The sequence below is a fragment of the Pinus tabuliformis genome, chromosome 6 (assembly GCF_031772625.1).
Source record: "Pinus tabuliformis cultivar Carrire ecotype Pingquan chromosome 6, CPIR1, whole genome shotgun sequence".
NCBI classification, from domain to species: Eukaryota; Viridiplantae; Streptophyta; class Pinopsida; order Pinales; family Pinaceae; genus Pinus; species Pinus tabuliformis.
In genome coordinates this window covers 1844195837-1844221045 of record NC_142292.1, presented here as the reverse complement: position 1 = coordinate 1844221045, position 25209 = coordinate 1844195837, and the positions used below count along the sequence as shown (strand labels likewise).

Here is a 25209-nt window from a genome sequence, read left to right as displayed (position 1 = left end):
CCTATTAGGTGACCTCCTCTGTCTGCGCTGAGAAGATGGTTCTCCCACGTTCTCTCTCGCATCCAACAATAATCTGTTAGCTTCTTTCGTGCGCTTCCACCCATCTCTAGAAGACTCTTCTTGAGTGGATGTCTCCACTCCTGGAACCTCTACATGCAGCTACTCCGCATCAGTCTGAGGCTCCTTCTCCTTAGGAACCAAAAGTTCCTCCATAGCCTATAGTCGGAGCTCCCTCTCAAGGGAAGCTCGCATTGCCTTCTGCTCATCAAACATGAGATCTATATAAACCACTATCCTCTGACTAGTAGGCAAGTAAACCTGATAGTTGTGAGGTGTATCAATGTACCCCACAATTATTCCTAACTCAGTTGTGGGTTCAAGTTTCTTCCAGGCATCCTTGGTCACATGGCAATATATCGATGAGCCAAATATCCTGAAGTGACCCACATCTAGTCTCTTCCCAGAGAAAACTTTCTCTGGTGTCTTCATCCCAAGTATGTGATGCGAGCTTCTATTTTGCAAATAGACCGTTGTGTTGCATGACTCAACCCATAAATGAAGTTGTAGGCCTTGGTCATGCAACATCGCCCGAGCTACCCCTACAATCGTTTTTTTCTTCCTCTCGGCCACCACATTATACTGTGGGTTATGATGTGTTGTCAACACCCGTTTAATTCCTTCTGCAGCACAGAAGTCCTTAAACTCTTGAGAGACATACTCTCCACCATTGTCGCTTCTCAAGGCCATGATATTCTTCCCTGATTCTTTCTCAAACAATGCTTTTAACTCACAAAACTTTGAGAAGGTTTGATCCTTCTTCTGCATGAAATAGATCCAGCATTTATGAGAAAAATCATCAATGAAAATCACATAATACCTTTGTTTTGTAGTGGTTGCGATTGAGAATGGTCCACACACATCTGTATGAACTCGCTCCTAGATTGCTTTAGCTCAACTATCTCGATCATGAAATGAATACTTGGCGTACTTTCCCAAGGTACGACCTTTGCATGTGTCCATTCGCTCTAGTTTACCTTTGGGAAGTCCGGTAGAAATCTGTTGCATTATCTTCAAGGCCCCATGATGCAAGTGGCCCAACAGCCTAAGCCATAACTCACCAATGTCTTGGCTTTGCACCAATTCTGCTTTTGAACTCAATGCAGCACAGTCTTCTACCTCCAGCTTGTAGAGATTCTTCACTCGAATCCCAATCCTCTTGGTCTGACTCGTGCTATGTGTCTTAGGAACACCTTTCCTTTATTGAAGACTACATCATAGCCTTTGTCTTCCAACATTGCGATCGATACCACATTCTTCTTTAGTCCAGGCACATAATTTACATCCATTAGGGTGAGAGGAGCTCCACGGTCCCTCTGAAAAACAACCCTACCTTCATATGAAACACGTTACTTTCCATCATCACCCATCTCTATGCACATCTTGAGGTCTTTCTCCTCAAAGGTACCGAATAAACTCTTATCGTCGGTCATGTGGAATGAGGCTCCATTGTCCAGATACCAAACAAAACTCACCATCAATGAAACCATGCATGTGACGAGGGTAAAATCCAATTTGAACTGGGAGGCCAATGCCTCACCTTCTGATCCTTTCTGGATCCCTTCTTGGATTTCTTCAATGGAAAATTAGTTGCATAATGGTTTCTTCAATGGACAATTAGTTGCATAATGGCCCACCTCATGACAATTAAAGCATATCACTTTAGATTTGTCAATCTTCTTCCCTCCATGGGAAGAACCCGATATGTAATGGGAAGCCTTCCCTTTCCCTTTCCTTGCCTTATTGGCTAAGGCTAGATCTTCTTCATCATCATGCTTAGATGAAGAACCATCTCTGGTGCTCCTCCTGATTTCCTCCTGCATCAGATCCGACCACAGTCCTTCCCAATCCGGCATTTTCTCTCTTCCATTCATTGAGTCCTGGTAGCTATTCCAACTCTTTGGAAGAGTGAGGAGAGCAAGGCTCACCATATCATCATCAGTTGTCATTATTCCTACACTACAAAGCTCATCTTTGCAGGTGGTGAGATTTTTCAGATATGTAGAAATATTGTCGCCCTTTTCACACTTGATTTTTTGAAGCTTGTCCTTGAGTGTTAGTTTCCTTTGGTCGCTATTGTTCTGATATAGATCCTTCAATGTCTTCCACATTGAAAATGGAGTATCCTTTCCATGGAGACTCGAGAAAATATGGTCTCGAACTCCCTCCAAAAGAATCATTCTCTCTTTTGCCACACACTTCTTCCTTTCATCCAATTCTTGGGCATTAGCTGCAACTGGCTTGGGATTTCTTGATCAATGAAATCCATCAAACAATTGTCTTCTAATACCGCTTCCATGTGATCCTTCCATGCTATGTAATTCAAGCTTCCATCCAGGGCATACTCGAGTCTCAAACCATTGAACGCCATTGATGAACTTTGAGGCGTGATAAGAAATTGATTTTGTACCTGCAATCAAGAACATCAAACTTTGAACTTTTTCCTTCTCAATATGTTGTTCACAACTTTGATCACCTTTGCTCTAATACCATGTAGAAATTCTCACTATAGATTAATCTGATTATGCAATGTACTAAAGAAAAATACTTAATCTACTTCTACAATCAAACTTGCGAAAGCTTAATCGATTTTGAACAAGATCAAATAGAAAAAATATAACAGAGAAGAAGAATCAATCACACATGAAACAGAGAAGAATACTCTGGGGAAAGCCTGAGCTAAAAACCCCGCTATCTGTATTATCATACAAGTGAAAATATCTCAGGATTACACAAGTTTTAGCTCTCACAACTATCTAGCTCTCAGTACAATCCCTCACTGCTACTCATAGACAGAATAGACAACTCATATGCCTTCTCCTCTATCCTCCAAGCCTCCTATTTCGTTGCATAGTTTTCCTTGGGTGCTCCAGCTATAACCTTGTGTGACATCGATCTCACACACTGCTCCACCAAACTGTAAAACTGTGCAAATCTCAAGGAATGAATTCCTTCTACATGCAAGAGATTTTCTTATAGGAAAATTCTAGCAACTAATAGTACATTGTCCCTGCCTTTAATCTCAACTGGGCCTTTGTTTGAACTGACATGCATGAGTTATTTATGAGAGAATATTCAATTATCTGGAGCACATTAGTTTCATGCATGCATGAATTAACTCACTGAACTCACAATTAGTTCCTCCAACTGTTTGGAACTAATTTAACTGGACATAACTCAGTTAACTGAGCTAATTAATTACAACTCAAATACAACTCATCCTTATCTCCTTAATTAAGGGATATCTTCCTCAATCAAAGGGATAACTGCTGCATGACTTCACAAAGACTTCATGTTTGAATTTCTCCAACTAATTAACTCAAGATGAATTAATTAATTATTTTTCAAACAACAAGCGAGACTAAATTTGAATTTTAATTCAAGGACAAATTAAAATTGGAATATTCTTGTTGCCCCATTTCGACAAAAGGAAAAATTTCCAAGCCTTTTGTTCTCATATCGTTGAAATTAGGAAGTATAGATGCAGATATGTTCTTCATACTAACATTATTTTCAATATCTTGAATGGAAAATCCATAAGGATCTTCTTCATTGTCACCATATTGATCACCACCTCTTACTTTACCTCCTTTACCACCTCTTCTACCCCCACGAGATCTTCCTCCTCCTTTTCCACCTCCAAGTAGTGGTCTTTCTTCACATTCTGCCGTTGATCATTTAGAGTTGACGTAACAAGGTTATTCGACTATATTTTCCTTTTTTGGTTCTTTTATTTGTTGGAAATACTAAGAGGGGGGGTGAATCAATATTTATTTTCAATTTTTATTTTTACCACTTAGATTCTTCATAATTTAATCAGATAAATGTATAATAATGATTTTATTAAGTATATAAAAGATTGAATAAAATAAATGATGAATGTTTTCCAAGCACCAACTTGAACTTGATGAGGCTCTAACCTCTAGGGCTTCAACCTTATTTTTTTTTTCCAAGGAAAAAGGTGCAATTTTCATTAATAACATAAGACAATTACATGTTGTGTTATCAACATGTATGAGATGCATTCACTTTTGATCAGAATAGTCTTTGTTCAGTTGCATATTTACATATATCAGCATATAATGCAGTAAAATTTAAATTGTATTTAAAACATAGTCTGTCAGGAGTCCATAAAAACTGAGTGAAAAAATAAAATCAAAATAACATTTGAATGATCATGAAGATCATTCTGAAGAGTCACCATCCATATCGATGAATGGACGATGAAAAAATTGGTAAAATGCATCATCTCTGAAATTCTGAATTCTCCATTGTCCTATGTTCAGCTGCGCGACCTCCTTGGAAAGTCGATCACCGATCACATTCCTTTCCATGTGTATGTGAGAACATAAAATAAAATTAAAATGTGATTTTACAGTGTTGACATCATCCAAGAGACCCCTGAGTGTGTGTAAGTGACAATGAAATGCATCGTTGACCCAATTAATAACAAGCTCAGAATCCCCGAAGATCTTAATCCCATGACATTTTTGTTCTAGTGTAAATTGGAGGAGGTGTCTCAAATTGTTTAGTTCAACACAGTTATTTGTGCCTCTCCCTAACCCCACTTTGATTCTGTAGGATAGATGCTCGTTTATGTGAACAACTTCACCCCCCGCAGCCAGCAGCTTTTGTCGAGCCATCAAAATACACCCAAGGGGTTCTTTTATTAATAGGTTCTGGAGTGATGAATTGAGGAGGTTGACTATCCAGTTCAATTCGTATGATATTGTAGATGACAACAAAATTGTTACAGGTGGTTGTCCATTTAATCTGTGCATTTTGAAAGATAAGGAGATTCCTATTAACCAAATTCCCCAGCTGACAATAAGGGGAAGGTTCCTAGATTTTTGAGAAGCAGCCTATGACCACCATCAAGACCAAGCTCCTCGATATTTCGGCCATCCCATTTTCTCTTCAGATTTAGGGAGATAATAATGGGAGACAAAATTGAGCAGTAACTAGATAATGGAGGAAAATATGATCTATGTTTTTTGCATTTGATTTGTAGAGGCAACATATGGAGGGCCCTTAGAAAGCCCATTTCATTAGATTAATTTCAGTTGGAACTTTGTTTGAGAGAATGCACCATATAAATAGTCACGATTTGTGGTGGGGTCTTTTAATTTCTAAAGATGGTGCCACCACCAGCAGTTAAATCTCTGGTCCTATTCATTCATAAGATCTGCATAACCAACCTTTGGGGTGTGTCAGCCATGTGGGGTAGGTGCCCAGATGATTTCATCCTCCCTTGCTGATATTCTGATATTGGCTTCGTTTAGTGTGTCGATGAAAAGGTGCCAAACTCTACACCATCTTTTAGGGATGCCGAGGATCCTATAATCCATCCATCGCTGAGGAGCCCATTGGCCATGGTCAATCTATGCATTTTGGGAAATTTGGGTGATACTAGACCCCAAAAGAAATTGTCTCAAATCCCTCGGGAGAATGTGTGCATTGCCACAAACTGTCTAAGCGTTTGTGACTATTCTAACATGATCTCATTTTCCAATACTCAAAGCCAATCCATCCTTGATTAAACTTATGGAGTGGGCAATGGCCTTCCAAATGATAGATGCTCCAGGCAAAGACTGACAGGGGCTGTGAATCCAATCATTAATTTTTAAGGGATGGAATTACTTAAAATAAACCACCTCTTTCCATAGGCTTTTTGATTTGATAATTTATGAGCCCAGCTTTGCTGTGAGGGCCTTTACAAAAGTCTTTAGGTCTTTTATAACCCATCCGCCCCATTTTTTTAGCTTTCCAATCCTTTCCCCATGAACCCAGGCAAATGTATGAACCTAATCTTTGACCCTATCTTATCCAAGGCTCCAACATTGCATTTAGTAGCACCAACTCCAAGGACACCAATCCTGTTGTCTTATCTTATTTTAATTGAAAATACAAATTATACTTACTTCATTGACATCAATGAGATCACCTTACTATGTTGTTGATTTCAATCTTCAAGATCACCTTACTATGTTGTTGATTTCAATCTTCAAGATCAACACCACTTGTCCACATACTTTACTTCACTTAATCCATCACTATTTGTGCCATTGCTTGTTTCTTACTGAGGTGGAGGAATCTTCATTTCACTTAATCCATCAATGTGTTGTCCAACAATGGCATTATTCCATTGTCTATGTCCACTATTCACTATTTATGTCCACTGTCTAGCTGAGGCACTATTCCACTGTCCACTGTCTAGGAAGGAACCCGAGATATAGTAGTCCGAGGTAGAAACCACGTCTTTTTATCACAGAAGTAAGTCGATGGTCCACTGTCCGAAGTTTTGTATCTTAATTCAAGCCACATTGTTTCAACCACCGTCAAGACTCCACAGTTTGTAGTACTTGTTTGAAGGTTTATCATCAAACTACTGCATAGTATAAGGTACAAAAGTGTCCAGGTCGAACATGGTCAACTAAGGTCAATCGTGATCAACCATGATCAACCATGATGGTCAACGATAATCAACCATGATCAACTATGATCGTTAATCAAGATCTCTATGGTTAGAATTATTGAACATGGTCAACCAAGGTCAACCATGGTTAGCCAATATCAATATGGTTAGAATGGTCAAATATGGCTAGCCAAGGTCAACCATGGTCAACCATAATAAACTATAATGGTTAATCAATATCTCTATGGTTAGAATGGTTGAACATGGTCAACCAACATCAACCACAGTAAAGCATGGTCAACCATGATCAACCGAGATCAACCATTGTTAACTTGCATGGTCAACCGAGGTTAACTAAGACGACCACAGTTAGAATGATTGAACATGATCAACTAAGGTTAACCATGACCAATAGTGATTTAACCATGAACAACCATGATCAAGCATGATTGAACATGATCTAGCATAATCAACAATAATCAACCATGGTCAACCTTGATTAACAATGATAAACCATGATCAAACATAATGGTCAATTGAGATCTCTATGGTTAATATTGTTGAACATGGTCAACCAAAGTCTCTATGGTTGAATATTGTCAAACATAATGTTTAGTCAAGGTATTTATTGTCAACCATGATCAACCATGGATAACATGGTTAAATATGGTCAGTCATGGTCAACCATTGCCAGCTGTGGTTGAATGTGGTCAACCATGGTTGAATAATGTTAACAATAATATCTTAATATTAATGTTAACATATTAATGCCAACGTTAATGCTAATGGTAATTTTAATATTAACATTAACACTAAGATTAATATTAATATTAACATTTTTCATATTAATATTCTGATGAGACTCATCAACCCTCTTCAACCATGGTTAAACATAGTAAGCTAATTGACCACACATCAGTAAGCCTTTAACTAGCACAACTACATTTACAAATATAATTGATATACCTAATTATTAACATATTCTTAGTCAACGTGACCACCACTTACGAAAATAATGTGAATCCACCCATATTAACGACTAACCACTATAATTGTGTTATATTAACACTATAACATGTTAGAAAAACTTTAATTCCTTTAAAAAAAAAAAAAAAAAACTCTTACATCACATTTAGGTTCAACCCTTACATCACATTTGCTTAGATCATCACAAATATTCAAAGATTGAAAAAGGTATTCGATTTATATCTTAAAACAATTAAAGGAACGTAAGTGTTAATCAACCTTATGGTAAGTTGAATATCAAACAATTAAAATTATGTTACTTTTCAATCAACACCATGGAAATGAGACTTTACTGACCATTTAAAAATAGCTGGCGCGTGTCCCCGAGTCTACACAAATGAAATATGTTAATTGTATACCTAATCTACACAATGTAAAGTAACTTTGCAGACTTTATTGACCATTTAAAGATCGTTAGTCAGCATTGTCCGCCTAATGACCGATCAATTACAAATATGGGTCTTTGTAAGAGTGCCATCTCAACCCAGACATGCATTCACCAATCACGTACTTATAATCTGTAGGTCGTGAGGGTTAGAAAGGCACAGGTTCAAGGACAGTTCTCATCACCAAATTCTTGGTTTCACTGTTGGCAATGCTGAAGCCATCTCGGTATTTATAGAGGTGATAGAAAGCTCTCAGAATGTCAAATGCATGTTTCTTGGAAGAAATGGGAACATTGCTCTCTGGTTTGAGAAACTCCCAATTTAATTCTCTGATCTTCTCCTCTATCATGCTGTCTATGTGATTGAGAGTATCTTCCTCTGTTGCTCCAAGATTGTCTCTCATATAACATGATATTGAAGAAGATTCTTCTCCACGGCTCCTCTCCGCCTGCATTCACCATCATGCAACTCAAATTCGCATTCAAAACCAAAAAGAAAACCAGTTTTTGAATGCAATGTTTTTGCATTTGATTTTATATAGAAGGATGTAATATGCCAACTGACCTTGTAGCCGCACACGTCACCTCGTAGTCGGAGGATTGAAGATGCCAGGTCATTGAACTTCGATGGAAAATCAATTTCCTGCAGAATGTGAAGAGGAAGGGGAACATCCAACGTGAGAATGGGTTGCAGTGTGGCTGCTCGGTACCCAAAACTCACCTTCCCGTTCTCTAAATACTCCTCAAACGTTGGTATATAACCGCTCGAGATCCACTTCGCCTCTTCCAAAAACGCATCAAATACCGCTTCCCACTGCATAGCACAGACAAAGCAAATTAAGTGAGCCTGAGCTTTGGATATTCCATTATATTGCAAACCTAACACTATCATAAGCAGACAAATATGTTATTCGGTGCAAATCTATGTATGAGATTAAATTTGCATACAGCGTTTCGAGCATAGCTGAGCGTGTCTCGGCCTTGAGTCTTCTCGGCCTCTCTAGCCATTCCATTAACGCAATCGTAAAACACCATGTAAACTCCTTTCATATATTGTGGAAGGCACTCTGTGGCGGACGGATCCCATCTGATCATTTTACACACACACTTAGTTTCTGCCTCGATCATTATGCAAATTATTATATTTATTCTATTAACTCGTGATCTAATCAAGCAAATTACGCCCACCTCTTAATTGCAGCTGTGAAGAGTTCGAGCTCCTCCATCGTTCCGAAAGTGTCATAGATGTCGTCCAGAACTATTCCAAGATAACACGTTTTGGCAAAGCCCAATCTGAATGCTGAATGTTTGGGCTCAGTGGCAATGCAGGAGGCCAAAGTGTAGAATTCCACGTGACGATGCCGAGTGAATGTCAGTTGAGAGAAACCCGAATCTTTCCACCATCTGCACACAAAATAATTCCAATATTACACCACTAAAATCCCAACTTTTATGCAAGGAAGATACAGTACTGCTGGAGGCAGCCTATCACCTGGACACATGCTTTAACTCTTTCTGTTGCAAAGAGTGAAAGATATTGAAGTCTAATTTTGCGAGTTCTAAAAGCTTCTCGTTCTTGGTCCTCCTGAAAATCAAAACGCAAATTAGATTAACACTTAAATTTCCATAATAAAATAATGCGCCTGCTCGAATATATATTCTACTTACTCAAGCGATGGATTACTGTCGTTTCCAAATAGATCAATGTAATTCCTTGCTTCCAATCTCGGAAAATTAGTGAGCCAGCGATATTCAAGAACGTATTCTATCTGCACCCAAAATATTATTGTTATAAAACATATAAAACATACATAAAATATTGTACGATTTTGTGAATTTGTAATGGTACCGTTGCCTCACCTCTCGTGAAAGACTGGCACTGGAAATCGGAACCGTTTTCAGGGCTTCTTTTAAATATGTTGTAGAGAATATTTCAGCCTCTTCCATAACGTTCTCCCCCGGAAAGGCAACGAGGGAGGCCCGAAATAAATTGAGAACGCCTCTGATCTCCCCCTCTGTCTGAATATTGGCAGAGCAGGGAAATTCCCCATTTTCATCTTTGAATACTTTCAAGACATCTGAAATGAAATATAATGAGATATTTTTAAAGGCAATCTAAAAGAGAGGCCAAAAAATTATATAAAATTACATTCAACTTCTTAAACAAGCGATTTACTAATAAAATGTGGATATATTTTACCTGAAGACACTGGGTATCCGTGTAGTCGAAGAGTTCGAAATCCCAAGGCAGTTGAGTTGAGATCAATAACATCACTCTCTCTCCCACATCCAATCCCATTCTCGCCCCAATAACTGGACGAAAAAATAATTTATCGTTATAATGATGTGCAACATTCCATATATAAATCTAATAAATAACGATAATAAGGTTACAGTGACTGACCTATAAATATGATCTAACACCGATTTTATCTCATTTTTGAAATGCCTATCGATTCCCAAACGTTCAACGCTATCGGCCATCGAAAGGCATTCAATGAGATCATTCAGGGGAGTGACTGTAACTGAATTGAAAATCTCCTTTACTTCCCCAACAAGTCTCTCAGCCCGTTCGCGGTAACAAGGTGCCTGGACAAAATTGGATCAGAATCGATGAATTGAATCTAAAGAAGGAATATGCAGAAAAATAAATTGTATTAGTGAAGTTCAATTTAGTTACCCACCCCATAAGGGGTGGAGAGGGACTGGATGAAATCGTCGTCCCAGAGATTGGAATGATAATCGCCTTTGCGCCTTTGCACGCCATCATCGTCACATAAACTCATGCTCACAGATTTGGTAGGGATTTCGGATTGATTTACGGAAGCCATGGGTACAACTGATGAGATAGAAGGGAGCGCCAATATTTCTTCACGCTGCGGCCTTTCCGTATATATAGAGCTTCTTAGTCGTGTGCGACTGGAACGCCTGGGCAGCTTAGAGCCGCCTCTTTGGACAACAATGGCATCTCAACAACATTTCAATAATAAGTCGCCATCCTGAAGACGAAGGCATCTCTACTAAAATATCCATAGACAGACAAACCCCAATCCTTTCGTCAAGTCTCCTTTGTGGACCAACATCATTTCAATGTGGATTAGGTTTTACATGTCCCGTTTCTTTGAAAGAGGTAGCCCACGTGTAGCCCGTGTGCCTCGATTTAATAAATTCCCTATGTGGACAAAAATCATTGCAACGGACTGCCCATTATGTACTAATTATTTCAATGAAGTGGCCCACACTGTTCGCCATAATGTTCTTATTTAGAGCTATTATATTGGAAGTGTCTTTTAGGGCATCCAACTTCTCAGAGCTCGTTCAGCAACCTTGCCATCCAAATTTGACTGGTTTCTCAAAACTTATCCGTTCCACTTATTTAAACTCCTTTCTTAACTAGAGGTGGCCTTTGTCGACTGATTTGCTTTAACAATAGTGATTACCATTTAATACGTAAGCAACTCAGTTTTTATTACTTAAGATGAACATCTCGCTCGCACCCAGCTAAGTGGTGAAAAGGGGCTTTGTACTGTTATATATGGCTATGTTATTTGGAATGGTTGATCTCTCATACGTATTTATTTGAGTATTCCGTGATAAAACTAGTTTTCTTCTATCTTTCAAATATTGTTTTTTATCGATAATGAATCAGGGGTTAAATTTGACTGGTTCTTTTACCCGTCAAGGTAATAAATTATTTTTAAACTGTGTCTTAGATGATTTTTAATATTTATTTATAGAAGTTTCATCTAATTTCAAATTGTACCCATAGTTGTTGCAAATTTCTCATTCTTTGTTGTACCAAGTCGCTCAAGTCTCATTGCTACACTTTTTCTAAAGACGCGGTAATCAAAATTTTCTGCAAATTTATAGGAACAACAAGAATTAATATTATAAAGTGAAAAAAATATATATTCATAATTACTTTCAGATAAAAATAATGAATGTAAATATTGTTGAAAATAATGAATATAAATATTGTTGCAACAAATTTGACAAAAATAATTCACTTAACAGGAATTGAAACACACATACCATGTTTTCCATTTAAGTCACTACGATGTTAATCTCATTAAAAAAACAATAATTGTGAAATAAGTTTCAAACCAAAAACATAATGTGCATGAAGTATGAAATCAAACAACTTAGTAAATTAAGACCCTGTTCTTTTTATTTTGTTCTTCCATATAAAGAAAACAAACATTTAAAAAAGGAATAAAAGACATAGCTTAACAAGAATAAACATTAAAAAAAGAATAAAAGACATAGCTTAACAAGAATATCTAATGGACATGCCAAATTGAAAAGAACAAACTTATAGATCAAGGTTTCCAAGTTGAGGCACCAGACTACTAGAGAAATCTGTATTGGCCAAGTCCCTACAAACATAGAAAAATTAGCAAAAGTGTCAAATAAAAACCAGCCCATATAGGAAGATAAGATTACACTCTATTAACACGGTTATCCCCATCACAAGTGATGTGGAACCAGTAACATGCACTAATAGTATGATCCCAACTTTGAAATAGATTATAAGGGTCTTCTAAGTTTCCCTCCAATGCAGTAAGGGCATCACCTATCAAAAACTTGAATCGTTTCAATAACTTAAAAGTTAGGATTAAGTTTAAGTAAAGTTGCAACTGCATTTTTTTCCATTATATATGATAAGTTTTATTTAATTTCAAATTTTATTAAAATATTTTTGGCCGATATGATAAGGATTAAAGAATAAGTATTCTTATTTTTTCTGGTTTTTAGGCTTTGCTAAATCATAAAATAATATCTAATTAATTGTGGCTATTGGATATAGTCTTATTGCTATAAAAGCCGCTAAATTACTCTAACCAATTACCCATTCTTACAATAAAAAAAATAGATAAATTACTCTAACCAATTACCCATTCTTACAATTAAAAAAATAGAAATAAATATATCATTGGTATATTCAGAATTTGGAATAAGGCTCATGCGTAGTTAAAAACAATAGTCAAACTCACTCACGAGAGTTTGATCTCTCACCAGAATGTTGAGAGAACATTGGTTTTGTCCAAATTATAGCCTATATTAAAACAACATCCATTTTTTAAGATTATGATTCAAATATTGCAATGGACTCTAAGGAGACTCGCGGTCATTATCAGTTGGATCAGCTGAGGCTGAAAAGAAACTCGCCACCGCTACAAGCACCAGGATTTTCCACATAAAGCTCATTGTCAAAGAAGCTTCTAGCAAAGTATCTGAGTAGCACAACAACCAATTTCCGCGGGTTGTTTTGTTTGAAGTATTCAAAACACCATGGAAGGGAAGCCATGGGATGGATCAATCTCCAAACCGCCCGTCTTTCTTTGCTTCTTTACCAATTCCATGGAAGGGAAAAAAGGTGTTGGGATAGAGTTAGGGGTAGGTGCATGTGAATGCTTTATCATAAGCTCCAAGTCATGAGAAGGTGGCTCAAAGGCCCCTCGAAATGCGGGGAAGAACAATAGACCAAAACTCAAGAAAATGGCGTGAAAGAGCGTTCCAAGGCATGTTTCCATAGAAATAGGTAACATGGTCCATCAAGGACCGGTATATAAATGGCAATTTTCTAGGAGTAATAAAGCCTAAAATATGGCAATTTTCTAAGAGTAATAAAGCCTAAAATATGGGGTGGGGACTTGGGTGTGATTTTAGGCTACTTAGATTTTTTTAACATATTAAAATTTTGTGCTCTATAATTATTCAATCCTCTGTAAGTATTTAATCTCTTTTGCATTAATTAATTTGTAATTGTAACCATTTTCGTTTTACACACTGAGCAAAGCATGGAGGACCATTTTCGTTTTACACGCTAAGCAAAGCATGAAGAACCATTGTGTCAATTACTGTTTTGGAAACAAAATAATCAAAATGCAGAGAACAAAGTATGGCTATCACTTAATGGTTATTTTGTTACTTTGTTGGGTGAGTTCTAGGCAGTGTTGTGAAAAACGCGATTAAATCGCGCTTTTTTCCTAATGCCGATTTAATCGCGCTTTTTATACCAAAAAAGCGGCTATAATTTTTTTGCCGATTTCTTTTTTCGGAAAAAAAGCTCAGGGTGTCGGGGCAGCAGGTTTTATAATGAGATTTTGGATTTTCTTGGGTCAATTGGACAATGGGCGCGCGCAGAAGGAGGAGGATGTCTTGGAGAGAGCAGCTGGAGGGTTTGTGACCAAATCTAAGTGCTTATAGGACAAATTCAAGAGGAGACCACCAATTTCTCCATAGAAACGGTATGTGGATTAATTTTTTTTTGTTTTCCTTGTTTAAAAACATTGTTTTTCATTGTTTTTGGTTGGGAAACTTCATATGGGCACCATTTTCCTTTTGTTTTCATTGTTTTTAAAGAATTTTTTGTATTTTTTCATTGATTTGGGATGGGTAACTTGGTATGACTATGGGAACCAATTTTTTTTTTTTTTCATTTTTTTTAAACATTGTTTATGTTTTTTCATTGTTTTTGGCATTTGCCATTTGGTTGGGTAACTTGGGTTTGGAACTTTGGATTCTGGAAATTTGTAACTTGTAATTTTGTAAATGCTAAATTGTAATCCTAAATTCCTATTTCCTAATCCTTATTTTCCCATAGGTTTGCAAATTCAAAGTTCAAAAACAAACATGCCAAGGAAATTGGATCCTTTCTGGGAATATGGTGAACCTAAAGCTCCGAATGATAGACAAAACTTGAATTGCAAGTTGTGTGGAAAGGAGATACATGGGGGGTGTACAGGTTGAAGTTTCACCTTGCACAAATCCCTGGACATGATGTGGTGCCCTGTATAAATACAAATCTTGAACTTATCCAAAGAGCCATGAGAGCATTGGGAGAATTAGAGCACACTAGAGAGGCCAAAGAAGAACTCAAAAGGCAACTAAAAAGGTCAGCTGAAGGAAGTGGGCCAAGTGGCACTGGTTCTACTGCAGCATCAGTCAATCCAGTAGCTGCATCATCATTTTTTGTTCCTCGAACCACACCTGGTTCACAACCATCTATCGGTTCAATGCTAAAAAGAACTAAAAAAGAACAAGCTGACAGGTTGATGGCAAAATTTCTCCTCTGGAGTGATATTCCTTTCAACATTGTAAGGAATAATCCATTTTTCCAACCTAATGTTGATGCTATTGCCAGTGTTGGCTCGGGGTCCAAAATCCCTTCTTATCATGATTTCAGAGGCCGGATTCTTCAGGATGAAAAGTGCGACTGCACCCAAAGATTGGAGGATTTTAGGGCATCATGGGCACAAACAGGATGCACTGTTATGTCAGATGGTTGGACTGACCAAAAGGGGAGAACCCTTATAAACTTCTTGGTTAGTTGTCCCAAGGGGATTATGTTTATCAAATCTGTTGATGCATCTCATCAAATCAAAAATGCAAGAACTTTATGTGATTTGCTGGATGTGTTTATTTTGGAGGTGGGTGAACAACATGTTTTCCAAGTCATAAGAGACAATGCTGCAAATTATGTTGCTGCTGGTAGAATTATTATGGACAGGCATCCTACTTTAATTTGGACACCTTGTGCTACCCATTGTATTGATTTGATGTTAGAGGACATAGGGAAAATTCCCTTTGTCAAAGATATTGTTGACTCATCAAAAAGCATCACAAAATTTATATATAATCATACATATGTGCGTAGCTTGATGAGAAGATTCACCAACAACAAAGAGTTGGTGTGCCCCGCCATTACACGGTTTGCCATGAGTTTCATATCTCTTCAATCCCTCTTGAATTCTATGTGGGATGTGAAGAGAATGTTTCTTTCAGAGGAGTGGCGTGCTTTGTCAATGAGCTGCAAACCAGAAGGAGAGGCCGTATGCAGACTATTTTCATACTAGGAAGACTTTTGGGCAGGAGTGCAGGAGGTGTGCGCCGTTACTGAACCTTTGGTAAAGGTTCTTCGGTTGGTTGATGGTGAGAAGCCCGCAATGGGATATTTGTATGAAGCCATGGATAGGGCCAAAGAAGCCATTCGGGCCTACTATGATGATAAGGGAGATGATGGGTTTCAGAAACAACTCCTTCTATGGGGAGTGATTGATGAGCGATGGAACAACACACTCCATCGTCCCATTCATGCTGCTGGGTTTTTCCTGAACCCTGCATTTTCTTATGCATGTGGGTTTGATTTTGATGCTGAGATCATGGATGGATTCTTATCCTGTGTCCAGAAGATGGTGCGATCTCCAGAACAACGTATAGAGATCTCTAAACAAATTGAGACATATAAGATGGCAGGTGGCACATTTGGCTTTGAGATGGCTATCACTGATAGGACGATTAAAATGCCAGGTATTTTTTAGTTTGTAACTTTGTTTCAAATTTCATTGTCTCTTCAAATTCCATTTTTTTCTTATGTTTATTTAAAATTTTATTTGTAATTTTGTTGTAGATGCATGGTGGAAAATGTATGGTGGCAAAGTACTCCTTTTGCAAAAGCTTGCCCTACGCATCCTCCGCCAAACATGTAGCTCCTCAGGATGTGAGCGCAACTGGAGTGTATTTGAAAAAATACACAACAAGAAGCGCAACAGGTTAACACTTAAACATTTAAAATATTGCAAATTTCCAAATAAATTTTTGAATTCATTAAACAATATTTTTTTATAATATTAATTATTAATTATTATTTCATGATCTTTGTACAGGTTGGAGTCCCAGCGACTTAATGACATGGTCTACGTCTACTACAATCTTCGATTGTGGGTGAGGCAACTTGAGAGGACACGTGATGTGGATGCCATCTCATTGGATGGGATTGACACCACTGCTGCATGGAGGGTTGAGGCCGAGAGGCCTCTCATGGATTCTACTGATGATTGGTTAGTGTAGGATGTAGTGGAGGGGGAGGAGGAGGAGGAGCAGGAGGAGGAGGAGGTGACACCACCTACCCGGGCTACCACTGCCACCGGTAGAGGATGTGGTCTACCTCCTGTAGCTCCTACTTCTAGTTCTTCAGCTTCTAGAGCACATCAGACTCCACTGCCATTTCCACCAGCATAGGCACCAACATCTACATCTAAAGGGAAAGGGAAAGCTGTGACATTTTCTCGCAAGAGGGGCAGAGGAAATCAATAGGATTAGACTTTCATTTTATTGTATATGACATTATGACATGATGAGATACATTATCATATTTTTTGTTGATATTTTGAGGCTGAGTTGGGACTCAGGAGTCAGGACTTACTATTCAGGACATGATTCAATGTTATGTGTGATTTTAGCGCTAGAAATGATATTAAACATCTTATATATTAGTTTTTTATCATATTTATGTGTCAATGTATTTATTTTATGTTGTAGATGGTTTAGATATTAAAAAAATTGAAAAAAATGAAAAAAAATGAATATTTTTGTACCAAACGCTTTTTTCCGCTTTTTTCCCGATTTTTTCGATTTTTTCCGATTCGTTCCCCGCGCCAATTTAATCCTGCTCGCGCTTTTCACAACATTGGTTCTAGGCTCTGTAGCATTCGAAGTTCTAGACTTTGCAGAGTTTTGCCTATGCCCCTGCTCCTCACAAGAATTCACATTCAGCAATAACTTACAGTTGATTGGAATTTGGCACTTGAAAGTTGCAAACGAATCGGAATTTGGCACTTGAAAGTTGCAAACGAATCACCGTAATGGCGTAACATCACTGGGCATTGGGTAGCTAGAAAGTCACCAACCAGATTAATTGCTATGCCATTTACCACTCGAAAAATTGAAGTTGACATTTATGACTTCGTCCAGTAAGTTGGAACAATGCGATACGGATCTAAGGATCATTAAAAAAGATATTAATGAATCACGATTCACGATGATTTACTCTCACCGTTCACGTTTAAATTTTAACCACGATGCTCAGACATCAGCTCAGGGTTTTCCGTTTCCTATTCTAATTTCCGTCAACTTGCCAAGCCGTATATATATATATATATATATATATATATAATAAAAAAAACAATAACTTTTCATTTTTTAATATGTCCGTCATATTGACGTTTTTAAAAATTATTGACAAGTTACAAATGACATGGAGATTTTGAAATAGATAGTATTTTACATGTAAAAATACTAAATATAGGTATACAGGCGTGAAATTTAACCCCTGATAATGATAATAACTGTTTGGTTTAGTTTCTATTTTTTTGGTCTAATAAATATCTTACATATTCAATGCTAATCATTTGCAAACTCTTTTATGAACTTATCTCATTCACTTTCAATGTCCATCTCAACTTTGCTTTTCTCAACTTATCTCATCAGCGTTCAATGTCCATTTAGATCAATTTTTCCAATAGCTAAACAATTATTCTTGGCTAGAAAATTTCTAAATTCAAGGCTACTATTCCAAATGTGATTAGCTTTAGTGCCTTAAATATTGTGCTAGAATCTAAATACCGATAACATGCATCTATAATAAATGAGCAAAACATAACAGTGAAATCAACAAGCCCATGGTGGTGTTAGGATAGAATTCTAAGTCTTTGATCATATCAATACTTGCGTACCTTTCACATCCATAGAGAATACACTATCTCCACTATCATTAAGTTAAGAAATTACATACATACAAATCACAAATAAAGATTTAATTGCTAGGCTTAAACCACAACCGAATTATCTATCAATTTGATGGAACTTTTTGCACAATGAGCTTTCTGTGACATTTCATTAAATTGATATAACTCTTTCCACACGAACTAATTTGGTAAAGCTATGGGCATACTAATTATAGAAATATTTTGGTGTATGACTCATCTTGGATAGTGAGAATGGATTGTTCATCCAAACTTTAAGACATATAACAAAGGATAAGTCATCATTCAACATGTTTCAATAGCAAGAAGAAAGTATGGGTGTGTATGTGAGTGATGGTGGTACTTATAATGTGAGAGGACTTGGATCCATTTCCTTTTAGATGCCTTCAAGTGATGTTACTTAGTTAAGTGATATTTCATTTGTTTTTGGCTTGCAAATGAACTTTCTTTCAATTTCTTTCATTATAGATGTATAGTAGAGTGTTGCATTTGAGGGAAAATAATACACCATTAATAGTAGTTGTAGTCTAACTAATCCAAGGACTTTGGCTACAGGGGAAAGGGAGGGTGACTTGTATATATGTTACTTGTCGATCACATGGCACTTGTATGTTCTAGTGGGAGGTTGATGATTCTTTTAATGATTAGGAGGTTCAAGAGCATATGTGAATACACATATCTTGAATAAGGGTGAGTATACTTTCCTAAAATTATGTCGGTCATATAACATTGGTTTCTCCCATCAATGAGCCTTCAAAATGTCTGTGGATGAGAGATGTCATATCTTGAAGGGGGATGAAGCTAAGATTGATTCCATGTACGTAAAGTCAAGTTTTGTAGAGGAGAGGGAGTTGGTAGTGATGTTTCTCTTTCTTTAGGATTCTCTTGAGATGAACGAGTGGACCTAATTCAAGTGGTTTTAGTTTTTGAAGGATTTGAGTTGCATGAAATGGATTCTCATGTTGAAAAGTATTGATAATCTAACATATATCTTTTTTAAGCGCAAGCTTCGTATTTCATGACAGAGAAGGATGCATTTCCATATTCTCCACAATGTATCCTTTCATTCTTCTAAATCCAACTCACACCCATTATGATTAAGTTCTACCATTTTCTTCTTCATTTTTCTTTATAAATGCACAAAGAAGGATCATTAAAAAAGAAGAATTCCATAGCTTTATAATTCTTGAAAAGTTATTCATTGATCTAGTGGAACTTATACATTCTACTTGAGATGTTGGAGGGGTCTTCTAGTTAAAAGGGGGTTTAGAGCATATAGAAGTTCCCATATCTTCAATGAGAGTGAGTAGTCCTTCCAAGAAATATGCTAGCCATATTATATTTATTTCTTTCTTTCATGAAGCATACAATTGTGATAGGGAAGAGAGGTGTGATACCTTTATGGAGGATGTCATTGGTATTGATTCTAGACTTGCAGGTGGTGGGACTATTCTAAAGGAGAGGGGGTTGGTCATCATGATACTCATGCTTTAAGAGTATCTTGGGATGAGGGTGCTGACTTAGTTGTAGTTGTTTTTGTTGCTAAAGGATTTGAAGTGCATGAGATGGATTTCCAATTGGTAATTGTTAATAACATTACATAATGTTAAAACCATATTTTCCTTTCCAATATAGTGGGAGAAACCTAAGTTCAACTGACCTTAGTTGTCAGATAGAATGCACCCTCTTTCACCGTTGCCTTTACTTATGTGAGATTTATTCCATGTTGAAAGGGTGGAATTACATGATTGAGTACTTTCTCATAAATATTTGGTCAAAACTTTATAATATGAGATAATAATAATTTCATAATTGAGCTAACTAAGAAAAAACACATAATTGATAGCAAGGTTCTAGAGTTTGTCACTCCCAATAAGATCAACTTGACGTACTTATGTATGAGTATGCTAGGGGTCCATTATCGTAAATGCTTCCTTACTTCTTAAGCCCCTAGGTGTCTAGATACATTCTCGGGGAGGAAAGAATGAACCTATATAATCTGACCCTATCAAGAGGAGAAGGGCGAAATCTAGTATCCGTATTATAGCTCAGTATCTTGACTGAATTGGGAGAAGGAGGCCATGCTACAAGTTGGAGAGGAGGATTTCATTTGTTGACTATAATTCCTTTGTACTTATTGTTTATTATTAATAAATTATGATGGTTCCTTTGCATACATTTTATGTTTCTATCATTTTCATTTATGCATGTTGTTTTTTCATTTGTTAGCCCTTTGTGGAAGGCTTTCGTTCTTTTTTTGTTGATGTATCTATGTAGGCATTTGGATTGTGATAGATGGGAGCAAGATCTTAAAGTAGAAGTGTGATTATCGGAATCAATCCAAACACCCTTCACTGACCTACAAGGGATCGAGTATTTCATCAACCTCTTTGCATGAGAATATCATGTATGAATGGCATGGATGTATTGCTTAGATAGTAATTTGATTTTTTTTCCTATTGGTCACCGCACACACTAATTTTGGGTAGGTTTTAAGGAGCCTATTGGGTTAAAAGTAACCTACTCTTATTAGGTGAAATTCTCCTATAACAGAACTGGTAACTCCACTTGGGATCAAACCAAAATCTCTAGTTTCACAAACCTGTTGGAAACAATGCATTTATCGTTATGTATCAGGAATAAGTTAACATGATTATGTGAGTGAAATCCTATGAACCTCCTTAGTCGAGTTTTGATTCTAAGCACCCCACCATGCCTAATGCTTCCAGTATACCTCTCATATTAGATAAGCCTACAGAGCCAGTATATCACCCACCTAAGGATGTTATTCAGAAGTCAACACATAATCCCAGTGCACAAGCTACCTAACATTATAGTAGCACTGAGGACCTTTCCCAAGCACCATGTGCCATATCTACCCTCGAGGTTTTGTAGAGCTGTCATTGGCAATGCAAAGCCTTATTGACTCTTATCGGAAGGGTGCATCCCTCAAAGTCTAGTCAGATTACATTTGATGTTTATGCTCCTCGCTATATAATACCCCATCATGTTTCCTTTACATTTGACACCACTTTATTCCTTAGGGCATTCATCCAAATTTTTACATCTAGCTAGGGGACAAGACTACATATGTTGATGTTGAAGTTATAGACGCTCCATTAGATTATAATATGTTCCTTGGTCGTAGCTGGTTTTATCCCATGTCCATTGTCATGTCTTCAGTATTTCGTGTGCTTTGATTTCCCCATGAAGGAAAGATTATCACAATATATTAGCTATATTATTGCATATCATCAACCAATTCTACCACTATAGGCAATATTATGCCATTCAGTGGAGTTAACCCCACAACTTATGAGAGTGGTGTTATGAGATTGTTTAAAATATTCTCTTATAGGTGTCTTTCCTTCACCCCCACCCAACATTACTTCTTCTTCTACCATTTTTCCCACGCACATTATCTCTTTTGTCATATGTGGACCCCATGTGTCACTTGACACTTGAGTGGTGTCTTCTTCTATCAAAAGAGACTCCCCCCTCGATAGTCTCGTTAATACCTCCTCACGATCGTCAAAATCACCATCCCAATATAGAAGATAACAAATATTGTTTGCCCTCAAGGGCTGTCACACTCACTATTTCACGCGACTCTCTTGAATCCTTCTTGGAAAGTCATCTTGGAGGTCATGGAATCACATATTGATCATTTTAGGGATATTATGCCTCTTAATTCCTCTAGCCTCCCTCATTCAGGGAATTTAGAGACTGGAAAATAAAATATTAATGAATCGATCCAGAGGGCATCTCCTCGACCCTCCTTGGAAGTGTTATCCATGGACCAAGTCAAATCTTGGGTTTCTAATGTAGAACTTTCTAGGGAATTTTTGAACTCTTCTCCACCCATCAATAAAGTTCCTTGTACATGCTTTAAGCTTTGATAATCCCTATCAAGGAGTTGCACTAGCTCATGAGACCAATCGCCTTGTATGTCCTCATGTCATTCCTGATAATTCTCTACTTCTAGGTTTTCCCTAGTATCATCAAACTTTAAGGAATTGGGAAATTCAACTTTTTATGGCATGAGCCCATCATGGTGTGCAATATGGTACCTCCACTCCCCCATAAGTTCATTAATGGGAATCCCTGACCTATGTCTGGTAGTGGACACACCTTGACGTGATCTATTAGATAGAGTTACACTTTGTATATTTTTTACATAGGAGTGTGTGTGATGTTTTATCTCTTTTTGGTTTGGTGTATGGTGTGAGAATTATTCTAGTACATCGAATATGACAAAAAATCCAAAAAGATTATAAAACCTAAAAAATGAAATATGTAGTCTTGTTTTTGCCTAATTCATATTTCATTTCTTTCATTATGTGATTTAACCACGGGTCTGGTTTTATTGGATGGTTTTTATAGGATAGGGTGGCATTTGTATGACGAAATCCATTTGAGCTTAGGTGCATTTCCCTTGAAGCTGACATATAGGGGTAAGTCTCTCATTTCCATCTCCATTGCATTATTGACCATCATTGTAATCTTCATTGTGCCTTGGGTTTGACCCTGTTAGGTTGTGATATTAGCCCTTCTCTCTTATGCACGTCGTAACTTGGTTGTAGGGCTTACCTATACATGGATGCCCCAGTTTAGCACCTCCTTTCCATGTTGGTGTCCACCCAATTATTATTTATCTTCTTTTCAAAATTCATCCTTTTGACCCACCATGAATTAAAATTTGATCCCCAATTTCTCTTCTTCGTCATCTTCTAGCCATACCCAAAGAGGATTCCACATTTTTACCTTGTAATTTTTGCATCTCTTTAACCAATTTTATGCATGCTGATAAGCCTTGGTTTCATTCCACTGTCATCCTCTTCCTGGCCCACCATTATCTTTCACTTCATGTTTTGCCCTTTCCTGGAGGAGTCGTTGTGAAGAGAAGTCTTATTTCCTAGCCCATCTACCCCATTTCGCTTTGAGTGGTTCCATTATACAGGACATAGTTGCGACCCTTAAACCACTCATTGCTCTAGGATGATATTCCTTTTGGCCTTGTTTTTATGCTCATTAAACAATGAAAACCCAAGCTCCTTTTGCTATATTTTCATGATTTTTAAATATGTATGAAAATATAGAGTCCATTTTGGTTTACTTTTCATGACTTGTTAAACCTACGAAAACTGCAAGCTTCCTTTTCCCATATTTTAATGCTCATAAAACCTATATGAAATTATTGGGTTCTTTATATCTTTTCCTACTTGTTAATTAAGTTGAAAGTCGGTGAGTGATCTATTTTCCATTCTCAAGCACATTAGACCATGAGAAGGACAACAGTGTACATTTGTCTATTTTTTTGCCTCGTTAATACTTATGACAAATGAACCTATTGAGCTTAATTTTCTTCTATTTCGTGCTAGTTAAACCATGAAGGAGACCAGAAAGAGAAAACACACAGGGAATAATTTATTTTTGTTATTCGCTAAAATGGTAGTGTCATTTACATCTCCCTTGAAAATGGCACTTGTCTGAGTCATTATCTCACAATTAGGTTTTAACTTTCCTAGGAGCCATACCATAAATATGAGTCTGTTTACTCCTCTGGTTGGTTAATCTTTCAGTGTTTATGGAGTGTGCTTTAATACCTCCTGTGTTGTTGCACAATATCACGTGGTGCTCATTAGTCATGCTTCCAAGTCAATTTTTGTGTTGTGGCATTGTGTGTTCAAGGGAATGTTTGCTTAAAGGGGCCTGACCCAGGTTCAGAGTTATTAGTGCCAACCAAAAAAACCCTAACTACTGGCCCTTTTGGGAACAACATGAGCAGCACAGGCTATAATCTCACCCGAAGAAGTATTGGGGGATGCTAAAATCGGGTTTCTGCATCCAGAGGCCTGTGTCATGGTCTTCCCGAGGATCTATAGCTTAGATCTACCTTAGCGCGAATCTATTCCTTTTGGTTTTCAACTTTTTCAACTCTATCGAGACAACCTTTAGACCTTATCAAAGGTGTTCAATTGTACTTAATAGACATAAAAGAGAGATGTTTACTACTTTCGCGCAATAAACTAGGTATTCTGTAGCCTTTATACCTTAGATTTTCCTTTGCGTAGATCTATCCTTTTCGCAGCAAAAATAAAGCATTAAATCATATAAATCAGATTATTGAGAAAAGATGCATAAACATAAAAAAAATAAAGAGCAAGGCATAGATGCAATATATTCGATCCAAAAGAGTCTTTATTAGATTTAGCATTCAGTTACAGACACTTTTTGCACTGCACATCTAGCTGCAGGGGCCCGCACACTCAGCTGTGGACTTATCAATGTCTCCGTGCACTCAACTGCAAGAGCCTTCCCCTTTCGCCTAAGTATAGGAAACAAACTTTTCCTGCCTTAGCACCTTCGCATTACAATGATTCTCTATCAAGTTTTATATTTAGACTCGCTATGACTCAACTATATATAGCTTTTTCATTATAATACCATGGCTTGTGGCCCATGGATGAGTCTCGAAACCGACCTATCACCTACCCATACAAGGGACTAATGCCCCTTTGACGCTTACTTAGCTTCGTGCTCCAGTTCATTATTTCGTGGAGACTTTACATTCTTTTACAAAATCTATTACAAAATTTTCAAACATTTACCATAGGGACCTTATCACAATAGGCCCCCAACACAAATATGGTGATTTTCCCTCAAGTCACTGGACTGGTTTCTCCACTTTCTGGTGGAGTTCACTGAAATCCACCTTAAAAACTTCAAGGTCTCCTATACTCTGTACAATGACTTGTTGTGCTTCTTCGACGAGGTTC

General features: G+C 37.3%; 1 protein-coding gene across 1 annotated transcript; it reads right to left on the bottom strand.

Annotated features, from left to right (window-relative positions):
- Window positions 1-7759: 7759 nt before the first annotated feature.
- On the bottom strand, window positions 7760-10744 carry LOC149266383 ((E,E)-alpha-farnesene synthase-like). The gene is made up of 10 exons (XM_089430492.1): window positions 10568-10744; window positions 10288-10472; window positions 10084-10196; window positions 9744-9961; window positions 9552-9652; window positions 9376-9468; window positions 9072-9287; window positions 8832-8970; window positions 8449-8697; window positions 7760-8332 (listed from the first exon to the last, which is right to left on the bottom strand). Exons 1-10 carry the CDS (start codon window positions 10712-10714, stop codon window positions 8033-8035), a joined length of 1761 nt encoding a protein of 586 aa, XP_089286618.1. The 5' UTR covers window positions 10715-10744; the 3' UTR covers window positions 7760-8032.
- Window positions 10745-25209: the final 14465 nt, after the last annotated feature.

Excerpts from the sequence above, each read along its gene's own strand:
- LOC149266383 (XM_089430492.1), bottom strand. The coding sequence starts at position 10,714 with ATGGCTTCCGTAAATCAATCCGAAATCCCTACCAAATCTGTGAGCATG. Across the intron at positions 10,473-10,567 it reads CCCTCTCCACCCCTTATGGG|GCACCTTGTTACCGCGAACG; the intron begins GTGGGTAACTAA and ends AATTTTGTCCAG. Across the intron at positions 8,333-8,448 it reads GTGACGTGTGCGGCTACAAG|GCGGAGAGGAGCCGTGGAGA; the intron begins GTCAGTTGGCAT and ends TGGTGAATGCAG.